The sequence below is a fragment of the Triticum dicoccoides genome, chromosome 2A (genome assembly GCF_002162155.2).
Source record: "Triticum dicoccoides isolate Atlit2015 ecotype Zavitan chromosome 2A, WEW_v2.0, whole genome shotgun sequence".
Classification (NCBI taxonomy): domain Eukaryota; kingdom Viridiplantae; phylum Streptophyta; class Magnoliopsida; order Poales; family Poaceae; genus Triticum; species Triticum dicoccoides.
The window spans coordinates 650,022,455-650,035,209 of record NC_041382.1 but is presented as its reverse complement, the minus strand read 5'-3'; the positions used below and the strand labels follow the sequence as shown (position 1 = coordinate 650,035,209).

Below are 12,755 nucleotides of genomic sequence, written 5' to 3'. Positions count from 1 at the left end.
GGATCATCTGATTGAGATCAGATGGGTACGGGTCAACAAAGTAGTCAAATGAAGAAACGGAAGATGCAGGAGGTTGTACGGGGTTGATCCGGATACATTGGTAACGAATGCCCGGGTTGGGCCCGGGGAAGTTTCAGACGCGCATGCGAGGGGTAGGTTGGAATTTGTGGGCTGTGCAGAAGGCCTCGGGCTGAGAGGAGAGAAGAGAGAGAGAGAGAGGCTCGACAGCAGTTTTCGAAGACCGAAAATGTTCGACGTTAAACCGGCAGCGGTGCCGCTATAGTTAACCGTTAGGGCGTCAAACGGACTCCGAATGCGACAAAACTTGGCAGGCGGCCTTCTGACAACATAACAACACCGCATGCCAACTTTCAACCCATTCCAAGAACATTTTCCGGCCAGTTATAAAATAATATTTCGGAGATGCCGCGGGCGCGTGCAAGTGTGTTTGGGCTCAGAAGGGACAACGGACGGAACTGGGGGAACCCGGACGGATGCAAGTTTTAAAAATATGCAGATGCAATGCACATGATGACATGGCACAATGCAACACGCAAGCAAATGACAAGGCAACAACAGCGAATAACTGGAAGACACCTGGCGCGTCGGTCTCGGGGCGTTACACCAGTAAAGGAAGTTAATCCCGCCCGAACAGGAACTAGATCTGCAGGTGGGAGATAGCCCTGCACCTGGAGCCTGGTCAGCTGGGGTTGGGATACGGAGCAGCTCTCCCAATCGCCTTTTTGAGGGCCATGGGGGCGGGAGGAAGAACTGGGAGCACTGGCCATGATTGTGTGGTTTCTCGAGGCAAGTTCGAAGGAGTTTTTCGCCTGGTGTTGAATGGCATCTGACATTTGATCTCTTTAAATAGACACCTTCCGTACACTATCAAGGGGTTATTTGTAAAAATGCTTGGACCCTTCATGTTCATTGGCCACGTGGAAGCTGAGGCGACGGAAGCACAGAAACCGAAGGTACGACATTTAATGAGAACCAAGTTGTTTGAAGAATTCACCTTACCAAATACTGAAGATGTGAGGGCCGAATATAGCTTTTCGGTTCAGATACTTTGAAGTATTCGGTGGAGGAACCCTCCCTGCAATGTCGAAGACAATTTACGCGCTGGACACATCGTCATTGAAGACTGGTTTGGGGGCTACTGAGGGAGTCCAGGATTATGGGGTCCTCGCGCGTCCGGGCTGTGCAATGTGGGCCGTACAGATGGGCCGTGAAGATACAAGATGGAAGGCTCTCCCTCGTGTCCGGATGGGACTCTCCTTGGCGTGGAAGGCAAGCTTAGCGTGCGGATATGAAGATTTCATTTCTCTGTAAACCGACTCTGTACAACCCTAGCCCCCTCTGGTGTCTATATTAACCGGATGGTTTAGTTTGTAGAGGCAATCATAATCATATAGGCTAGACATCTAGGGTTTAGCCATTACGATCTCGTGGTAGATCTACTATTGTAACCCCTATAATCATCAAAGTCAATCAAGCAGGAAGTAGGGTATTACCTCCATCAAGAGGGCCCGAACCTGGGTAAACATCGTGTCCCTTGTCTCCTGTTACCATCGATCCTTAGACGCACAGTTTGGGACCCCCTATCCGAGATCCACCGGTTTTGACACCGACAGTGGGGTTCATACAACCCATGTTATCGGCTTAAATCCATCAAGAGAAATGAAGGGACTATGATGTGTTGTTTTCTTGGCGTGAACAATGTGGCCGGCAACATTAGGGTTAGCCATGACATGGCTGCTTGTGAAGTCAGTCTTTTCTTAGATCACATGGTTGCCAATGTGGATAGGCTGTATGTTAAGATAAATAAGGTAGTGCACGAGTCTCTTAGGTATATAGGATTCCATCTTCCCAATCTGTGCATATCATTGCCTCTCCACATGCAAGCACTAAGAGCAAATATAATAAGAGGCTTCTAACATGTGTCCTATGACACTTTTGTTTATATGAAGAAGAGAAACATTGTAAAATAAGAGTGAGATCTCATGCGAGATCACAAGTGTCACAAAGCAAACATGAAATAAAATAAAGAAAAGAGAACGAGAGAAGGTGAAAAACAAGATATAATAGTCAATCTATCGTATAGATGACATGTCAGTAGTATATAGCCACTAGTTCGTTATATTATTAGTTGTGCTCTAAGTGTTTATAGTGAACCTAGTAGATACTCTAATAACCATGTTATTATATGAGTGTTTTCTCATGAAGGCTTTTAGGTGGTATGACATTCACTATAGAGAAAATAACCTACTGTCTTATTACCATTGATCATATGTAACAAAAAACATATAAAGCCCATTTCCGCTCGTGTGTATTGTGTCCCATGATAGCACGATATGGGCTGAAGAGGCTGACATTGGTTCATGGGTTGGGTGGTGGTTGAGACCGATCGTATTAACATGAAGCCCCTTGACTTTCAGAACTTGAACAATTTGTCGCCGAGTGCCCTTTTTCAGGAGACGAAGTATATCCTTTCTCTGGTCATTTAGATTGCTCGTGTTGAGTTACGTCCACAAACATGCAACAATTAATCAACCTCATAAGTTGGTTGCATTACTAAGCATAGCTCAGATGGTAACCGGTCTTGTTGCGGAACCAGTCCACCCCGCTTTAAGTCATAGACTTTGCAAATGTGCTTTGCATTTCTCTGAATTTATTTTAGACTTTTTAGCAATGTTCGTTCAGTGGAAGATGGTGTTTCTGTCAGGCCCAGTATCAGGAGGTGCTCATAGGATAGGTTGTGCATTCATAGGGGTGAGTGAAACAGCGTTTCTAAAAAATGAGTTGGTTGCATGGGGTGCAACAAAAGTTTATCTTTGATGGAAAATACAAATGTTGGGCCAATTTCATTAATATAATGCAAATCAAGAAATAGTAAAAATATTATTTACAGAGCCAAAATAGAAGGGAAGAAAGAAAATAAACCTAAAGCATGTTTTTGCTCCACTGCCAATTTTAATTTGTGTGGCTGTTAAAGAAAGACACATGTCTTCTCATAACATGAGAGAGCCAACCAATGCCAAGGCCACTCTAGGAACGTTCGTTGCAGCCAAGGCCACCAGAGGTCAGGGTCAAGAGTTGCAACCCCCCACCTCCGCCACCACCCATTTCATTTGGCCTACACATCGTTCTCTGATTGACAATGGAATGACTACCACCAGCATGTTCACCATAATCGCCTTTCCAAATGATGGACCTATACAACTTGTTGACTTTTTGCAGCATGCACCCAATTAAAGCGAAGATTGTCATGTGATAAACCTCAATATAGAAGATAAGAAGGGCTTAGCAAGCACAATTCTAGCGGCTTATTTTTTTTCTCCAATCTTGAAGTCTTGCCCCTAATTTATCAATAGGAGGTCGGAAAAACCACATTTTTAGCATTCGTATTAAGTGTAGAGGTAGCTTGTAATACTTGCATGCGAGAGTGCCATTATAGGCGGTGCAAAGTGATTCAAAATATTAGTATCCTTTTTTTAGTAAGGAGGCACTTGCCCGGTTTTAGCAAACTGAAGCCATTAAGGTTTTACAACAAATGACAAGATAGTCTACGAACGAACTCAAGTTTGATACAAACCCAAGAGGGTCATTGGCTGAAAAGCCGAAACGACACAGAACACAAAATAACTCCAAGCGCCGATGAAGCATCATATGAAAATATTCCCCCATGGTTGTTGCCCTCCTCCCTAGGAGCCTTAGCATGTTGACGACGTTTTTTGCACAACGTCTCAATGGTCAATGGTTCCGTGCTGAGTAGCTTTCAAAGCTATAAGAATGTAGTCATTTTATAAAGTCCATCAGCAGGATACTTAATAAAAAAAGTCATTCAATAAGATCTTTATTACAAATTTGCTAAAGCGTCCAGGCAAGAGAAGCAAAGCAAATCCAGGGAACTCTTTGTGAAAGTCAGGAAAGTCTCCCACTCAGAGTGTGAAAATCGGCGAAAGATGCCAGTGCCCAACTATACCTAGTGACATCCCTTATGCATCCCATAGAAATTGGGCCATGATGCAAGGGAAAAAAATATAGTTATTGTCTTTCCATCGTTCCACAGAGAGGACAAAGACCGTCAGCCCGTCCATGCCTCTTCTGCACTTCTACCCCAGATGTTAGACGGTCACGAACTAGAGGTCACAAGAAAATCTTTATCTTGGTGGATAATATGGCTTTCCAAACTCCATGGCTTGAAATTGGGCTGCCCCATTGTGCAACATACGATAAATTAGATAGGTGAGAATTTTCTTGATTTTTCCAACTTCCAATGGAAAGAATCTGCATTATTGGTTATTGCGGTACTCCCGAGAATATTATCTAGGCGATGCCACTCCTCTCCTTCCTCGGGGCTAAGAGTCCGGCCAAACAATTAACGCCATTGGCGATGCGTCCAATTCTCACCCACCAAAGCGTTCGGGAAGCTGACTATGGCAAACAGGGTTGGAACTCGGTTGCTAAATGCGTTTCGCCAATCCACACATCAGCAATATTAATATTGTCATACCGGACTGAAAATAGCTCATCCTCATCAATGTTTATAAGTAGCTCACTAGAATTCATCAAAGCAATCAGGGGTTCCGGCACTTGCACGAACTCTTCTTTTTTGAAATTGTAGGATCTTGTCATTGGATCATCAACCAAAAATATTAGCACCCTAACTCCGCTAATAGCACGCTATAGCGTTTTGAGAAATGTCTCGCTAAATGAAATCAGTACACAATAGTTCACTGTAGCGACACGATATAGCCTAGCTCTAGCAGATTTTAAGAGCTACGCTATGTTGTCATAGCACAATATTTTTTTTCCATGCGCATCAACCTCATACATGGAGAGGCCAAAAAGAAATCATTTCTGGCCGGCCTGCAAGGATACTTTCTGAAGGTGGTCAATCGCGATAGATTGATAGTGAACAACGGCACTGACAGAAGGTATCCTCGGCAAAGCCCGTCCCTGGCAAAATACTCCCTCTGTCTGAAAAAACTTGTCTTTCAAATGAATGTATCTAACACTAATTTAATGCTAGATACATTCATTTGAGGGACAACCTTTTTCAGACGGAGGGAGTAGTTACGTAAATCTGGATGGTTTAATTTATCCCGAACGCCAATTTATTTCACAAACTAGTTAAGTTTCAAGCACTTAGAAGATAGACAGCTCGATGGACGCCCACAAGTTATCCTTGCGTCAAATACCGGTCGCATCTTCTTCTTTTATAAAAGCACCGGTCGTATCTCTAGTGTTAAGGTCAGGGAGAACTGAAGTTCGTACGGACAAAGTTCTCCCGTTCACCCCGATCTTATAGCCATCCAAAACTATATCTGACGGCTCCGGGCGTCTTTCAGAGGCCTTCCCCTATGGCGACACATCATCGGTAGCAAGCAACATTTGTGGCCCGTGAGATTTTGTTGCCCACAGCCAGCCGGACGGACAGTCCATCATGCGATCGGTCGGAAGCGGTCGAGGCAGCTGGCGGACTCGAGGCCCATGTTCCAGAACTCCTCGTAGTACTCCTGGTAGGTGAAGGGCCGATAGGCCAGAGGGTGGCCGCCGTCCACCAGCGCCTCCGCCGGCGCGACCACCGCGTCCGGGGACGGGCAGTAGAACGTCGGCACCGAGATCCTCTCGCTCTCGCTGTTCACGATCACCCGGTGGAGCACGCTCTTGTATCGATCGTTGCTCAGAGCCTGCACGATACCATAGCCGAAACGTTAGTGGATGCCGTAGAGTGCTGTCCACAGTTGTGTCTGTCTAGAAGGATACCTGCAGTTGATCGCCGATGTTGATGACCAGCGCCCCGGGCACGGGGCTGACGGCCACCCAGCGGCCGTCGCGCCGGACCTGCAGCCCGGACACGCCGTCCTGGAGGAGCAGCGTGACGGCATTAGGGTCCTTGTGCCCCGGCAGTCCGTACGTCAGCTCCGGCTGCGGGCACGGCGGGTAGTAGTTCACCGCCATGTGCTGCGCGTGCCGCCCCATGGCCTTCACCATGTGGCCTCTCTCGAGCCCAAGGCTCTCCGATATCGCCTCCAGCAGCCTCAGCGCCAGCGCTCTCGCCTCCGTCGAGTAGGTGCCGACTACCTCCCTGCTCACACGGTCAGCGCAAATTGTCAGTTTATTTCGAACTCAATCTCACCGAAAAATACACCTATCAGTCTGCCACCGCAGCCGAACAGCAGTTATATTTTGCCTCCTTTTCTCCTACTTTCTGTTATACTGTAGTATTCCTTATTTGCAACAGCTAGCCTGTCATCGTCCTGACAGAGGTCTAACGGTGCACATGTTAGGTATGCGCCTCGTTGTTTTGACAGGTTATTTAGCGGGCCGTATTGAAAGATTCGATGGGTACCAACAGTATTAAAAGTCGTAGGCTAAAATTAAGTATTAGTGCTAGTATAACTAACTTAATTAGTTGGTGAGCAGCTGCACGTACGGAAGTTCATCCTGACACGATAGAAATGAGGCCGAGCGTCGACGGGTGCTCACCTGAAGGCCGGCGGGTTGGAGGGCCACTGGTCGACGAAGCTCTCGAGCGGGTAGCAATGCAGGCGGAGGAAATCGCGCCAGTTGCTCACCTTCTCCGTGCGCACGTTGAAGCTCGTGGACAGCCGGATCGCCTTCTTGGGGTCGTCGGAGTAGCACTTGAGCCGCTCCGACTCCGGCAGGTGGAAGAACTCCCTCGCCACGCGCAGCATCCCCTCCACGACCGCCTCCGGGATGCCGTGATTCGTCACCTACATACGCAGTGACGACCAGTGTCAGGTTGTTCAGAGCTCTGTCGAACGTCTCGTGCTACTACATCGGCAGAACAAAAGATTAACTGGTCTCAACAAGCGGTGCACGTACTACGTACCATGAAAAACCCGTCGTTCTCGCACGCCGCGCCGATGGCCTCGACGACCCTGCGACGGCCCGGCCCGTCGAGCTGCTTCAGGTCGATGAGCGGAATGCCGGCGCCGGACTCGTGGTCGACATTGGCGAGGTCCGGGCGGTCTCCGACCGCTCTGATGTGGCTCGACGGGACTTGCTTGGATTGCGCCACCAGATCGCTTAGGAGAGGCTTGGCGGCGATCGCCGGAGCCATGCTCTTGTCTAGGAATGATACGATGTGTGCGTATGTGCTGCCCGGCTGTTAGCTAGTGTTGCCACTCGCTGCCGTAATGTGATCCGTGTACCTATTCAAGTTGGCCTTGCCCTTTTATAGGCAAACGATGGCACGCCCAACAAAAAACCTTTTAGCACCTATACCAGCTAGGAGTTCTACTATAAATGAATGAAAATTTTGGGATATACTATAAATTGACTTGAGTTATTGGACTAGTCTTTAGTCGTGGCTATAGGTCGGTGCAATGAATTATACTCCTTCCGTTTCTAGATATTCGTCTTTTTAGGGATTTCAATACGAACTACATATAAATGTATATATACTTATTTTAGAGTGTAGGTTCACTCATTTTGCTTCGTATGTAATTTATATTGGAATCACTTATATTTAAGAACAAAAGGAATACAAAAGCTATGAGTAAATGACGCTCGTGGTTGTGGATGCATTTTAGCCACACTATTTCGAAAAAGGAAAACATGTCACAAAACTTGAGTTTTGATGTATATGAGTTCCTCTTAAGCCCTGTTTGTTTGGGTTTTTTTCTTCTGCTTTTACAGCTTTTTCAATTTGGCAAAAAAAAGCCACAAAAACTCCTAAATAGGGCCTTTTTGCTTCGGCTTTTACCTTATAATTTTTTTTCGAGAGTACGCAAATTACGTATCATAGCTTTATAGAAGAAAAGAATATTAAGTACAAGACGCTACCACTTGCTGCGAGCAACGAGCGTAGCACAACTCCACAACCGGCTAGTCCAAGGACAGCCATCCACAACAACACAACCACAACGCAAAAAGCCTCTCCAAAACCGAAAACCTCGCCGCGTCTCGACCGACGCCGGTCACCTCCAAAGAACGGCCGCTCCCTCCAAGCTTTCCTTGTCAACGCACCATCCCCCATGAGAGGACAAGAGGATGGCAGGACTCAATCCGACCTAAGAAAGGCACCGTCTTGGAATCACCGGCGACGACCGTACATTGCGCCGGGGAAGAACGATCAGGGCAGGGGCGAACACCGAGGGAGCGCAACATAAGAACTCCAAGTCTCCAGGCACGATGCTCCCAACAGAGAGACGACGTCGAGAACGCCGCCATCGTGCCAATTCAGCGCCGAATCAAGGCTTTCGCCCGGAGACAACTGCCACGGCGACGCCTCCAGGGAGGGGAATGACACCTACGGGTGCCATCGTCGCTGGCCCGGCCAAAACCACACTGGATTTTCATCTGTAATGTCGCGCAACTCCACCCCTCCGAGGTATTGGGCAGTACCATCCATGATGCCTCGCACCGCCGCCACCGCAGCAAATTGTCGTCGAGTCTGCGCGCCATGGTCTTCTCCAACCCTCACCACCGAGAGAACGCGACCCACACCACCATCAACATCACAGACGACGAGGAGCAGCAACCTTATGAATGAAGATTGTTATATGATGGTATAATCCAAAAGCCGAAGAAAAAGCACCTATTTATGAGCTTTTTGGCTTTTTGACTTTTTTGCTAGAGTGAAAAGATGTAAAAGTAGAAGCAAAAATTCAAATAAACAGTGCCTTAGTATAATTGACTGGCTTAATATTATGGACAAAATCGACGGCATATACAACAAATAACCTTTTATCGCTTATAGTATTTTTTTAAATACCAATTTCAATTATAAAAAATTATCAAAATTACAAAGCATCCCAAACATAATAAAAATTACTTCCTTTGTAAAGAAATATAAGAGCATTTAGATCACTACTTTAGTGATTTAAATGCTCTTATATTTCTTTACGGAGGGAGTACATCAAATTCCTAGACCATCGAACGAGCATTACCGCTGCCAGAACGAGAAGCCGACATGATATTGTCGCCACTTCCATACCAGAGCCACATGGCTCTGTCGATGACAACCCGAAAATCTTCATGCACATGCTTCTAAGGACCAATGTCCTGGAGCCATAGTTGTCGCCGTTGAACAACTGAAGCACCTGACACCAGATCTTGCTGTCATGGACTTAGCATTCCATGAATTGCATTTTTTTGTGTACTATAAATCGACTTAGAGTTATTGAACTGTAGTCTTGATTATGCATATTCCCTCAGTCCATAGTGAAATCTTCAAAAGGTCTTATATCTAAGAAACGAGGGAGTCCTAAACATCGAGGGCGGTGCAATCAATTGCAGTACAGCTGGTGATCCGGGTTATTGATTTGGATCAGTCTCAAACAAGGAGAGTTTACAAGAGAAACGATTGAACAAATTGATATTCCCCTTAATTTATGTGAACAAATCGTTGTCTCCAGCACGGCACATGCGTGTCATATCGTCGAGGAAGCTAAAGTTGTTGTGTCAGCCTGTTCGGCACCGCGTGGACTTGCCACTCTGCCAGCACACGAGCGGTTCCTTCCTACCAAGGTGTTCCCCTTCCAGAATGTCCTGTATTTGCACTCCTTCGACCCCGGCCGGTGGCGTGCCGTGAACGTCATCGCAAAATTTACCGGAAGGAGAAGATTAGCTCGACACGGGAGAGCCTGCGTGCGTCCAGAGTTCTACCCGCGATCGCCGACAGCGAATTTACCCTAAGATTATCTCTCTCTAAAAAAATATCCAAACCACATGAAACCTGTAACTGAATAAACCAGGAGCTTTCGCTGTCGTGGCCGCTTAATTAGCGGCGGAGGTTAAACCACTAACTAATGGCAGCGGCGTACCCACGATGCTGTGTGTACCCACTTGTGATGGGCCGCAATTGCGCTGCCACGACAATCATGCGCCCACGCGTTCCATTCCGGGGGTACTATAGAAAGATCTCGCGCCACGCATCCCACGCCACAGCCGCGGAACGAGAAACAAACAAGCCGTAGTGACCGGCCCCGGCCCCGGTGGCCCGTCGCCGTATGGCGCACCGACATCTCCAATCGCCGCCACTGTTACGGCGACGTGATGTCTCGAGGCCACGGCCGGCCCAGTGCTGGGCGCAGCATCGTTATTGCGGCGGGGGCTGCTCAGAATTGTCTTGTCTCAGCGGCTCGTGTCGAGAAGGCAGCTGATGCTGCACGATCGATCGATCGCGCGTTATTTTAGTGAGATGCCGATCGGCCCGCACGACCCCGATGCCGTCAGCGGTGTGACGTAGGGGCGGTGACCTCAGCCATTACCGCCTCGGCGTGCGTGCGCTAGCGGCCATGGCAGCGCGTCACGCCCGCCTAGAACTGCGGAGCAAGGCCCGCCTCCGCGGGCATCTGCCGGTAGATCGACAGCGCAGACTCCAATGCGTACAAATTGTGCAATTCAGCGCAGAATGCTGCGATCGACGTCGTGCCTGATTCCAAAGAGCGAGTTGCGGCGGTCAGCTTTTTCCCACCGCCGCGAGCCTGCCATGCGTGGTGGCGGCGACGGGCTTTTGGCTTGGCTCGGTGCGCCGATCTGTCTGCTTGTTCGATTTTGACTCGTTCTTTTACAAGGAGGAGTGCGTGGAAGAGAGTCGGACGGTCGAAATCATCTGCGTGGGCTGCTAACTGAGTTAGGCAGGTTGACGAGGAATTCTGATCTCTTGGAAAAGATCTTGCGGCGGTGCAATGAGATCACCCTGGATTTTCCTATGTAGGATTGAGATGATCATGACATTTCATCTATGTTTTTTTTATGGGACGTCTTACACATCCGCCGGCTGATCTTTTAAAAGATGGACCGACTCATGAGCCATCAAATTTGTTCCCATCGAGCGGCTGATGGACAGCCTTCACCATTGCAATAGAGCTGATGTTGCAGAAACCTTTGCAACAAAGGTTGTGTCGTAGAAACCTTTGCAACAAAAGCCATGTTGCAGAATGTTTTTTCAACAAAGATTATGTTGCAGAGATGTCTACAAAACTTTTTGCAACAAAGGCCATGTTACTGATTTTTTTTTGCAACAAAGATCATATTGTAGGAACTATTTGCTGCGTGCGACATAGATGGTTGCAATGAATGGATAAGAAGGTCGCGACCAAAGGATAAGGTTGCAGCCTAGCATAGCACGTGGCGGGCGTACAAAGTGACGGACACTTTGCGTGCGATCCGTCGGCTGAAGGAAAGCTTTATTCTCTTTCTATTCCTGCATTTTCAGAATCCTACGAATCAAAGAAGCCCTAAATCATTTTTCTTTCGTAAAGAGAAAGTAATGCCAAACCTTAATTGTGCTTTATTTTTGTCGGGGTATGTTGATGTAGGGTGGAAACCCCAAGGCCGATCTTTCACGATTTGGAGGGGATCCCACGAAGAACACGAGAGAGAAAACGCGAGGGGAAATGAGAGAAAACACTCAAATCAACGAGATATGATCACACATGTGCTAGATCCATGAACACAAAGGGAGATACATGATTCAAATCCAACAAAGGGGGATACAAGAGATAACTTGTTCATCTCCGTGAGGAGGCCTTGAATCCGCGAGGGATCTTCCCTGAGGGGTCTTGAATCCAAGCGTGGATTTTCTCCGTAGAGGTCGCGGTCTCTCGATCGAGAAAAACCACATAGATGAGCAAAACTCTATCTCTCATATGAGCTAAACCAATACTAACCCTAACTAGGAGGAGGAAGGGGTCTATATATAGTGCTAGTCCACGAAGGGGGTAAGTGAGAGGGGGATACATGGGCCTCGGGCCCTGTCCATGCGCGCAGGCAGGCGCCGGATGTCCGGCTGGGGGCCGGTGATGGGGTTATGTACCTAGGATAGGGTCACGGACCTGATCCAAGTAACTTACCCCAGGACATCCTTAGAAGAGGTCACCTTCCAGTCGACCAACGAGGATACACTCGACTGGCCTGAAGGACTCGACCACAAAGACTCACTCGACCACCAGGAGGTCAAGAGGCACTCTGCACTGCAACGGCCTGTAATCAAGTAGTCTTTATGATAGTAAAGGCACTTTATGTGGGGCGTTGCCAGTAACGCCCCAGACTTAACTCATCTTAAACCCTCTCCTACGTGGGCTGGCTGGGGTCCTGGCGCACTCTATATAAGCCACCCCCCTCCACAGGCAGAAGGGTTCGGCACCTTGTAATTCACACATTCATAATCCACTCGACCGCCTCCGGGCTCCGAGATGTAGGGCTGTTACTTCTTCCGAGAAGGGCCTGAACTCGTACATCCTTTGTGCTTACAACCTCTCCATAGCTAGGACCTTGCCTCTCCATACCTACCCCCCACTCTACTGTCAGGCTTAGAACCACGACAGTTGGCGCCCACCTTGGGGCAGGTGTTTTAGCGATTCTGTGGAGAAGTTGCGATTCTTCCGAGTACTTTCATCATGGTGTCTGCTGGAGTTTTGGTCAAGGGTCAAGAGATCCGTCTCGGCACCCTCACCTTCATCGCCGACGACTCCGCATGGCTCCAGGAGGCTCCACTCGACGTAGACGCGCTCCCCGTCCGCGGTGCGACGCATTTTCGCGCATGTGTCCGCGGCGTTCTGCTACGGCAACCGTCGACCCAGTATCGGTCGGCTCCTCCATCGTCCACCCTCCCGGTCTCCTGCCAGCGCAAGCGCTCGGGCCGGTCGAGGCTTCAGCGATGGGTGAGTCACGCGGTGGCTCGCCAATCGGCCACTACACAAGTTGCGGCAATCGAGCCCAACGAATCTCTCTACGGCTTGTTCGATCAGTCGACTGGCTCCGGAGAGACTGCA

The 12,755-nt window shown here is 48.4% G+C and overlaps 1 protein-coding gene across 1 annotated transcript; it reads right to left on the bottom strand.

Annotated features, from left to right (window-relative positions):
• Nucleotides 1-5,102: 5,102 nt before the first annotated feature.
• Nucleotides 5,103-7,165, bottom strand: LOC119355978 (protein DMR6-LIKE OXYGENASE 1-like). Its single transcript, XM_037622874.1, has 4 exons — nucleotides 6,863-7,165; nucleotides 6,496-6,743; nucleotides 5,773-6,094; nucleotides 5,103-5,696 (listed from the first exon to the last, which is right to left on the bottom strand). Exons 1-4 carry the CDS (start codon nucleotides 7,091-7,093, stop codon nucleotides 5,448-5,450), a joined length of 1,050 nt encoding a protein of 349 aa, XP_037478771.1. The 5' UTR covers nucleotides 7,094-7,165; the 3' UTR covers nucleotides 5,103-5,447.
• Nucleotides 7,166-12,755: the final 5,590 nt, after the last annotated feature.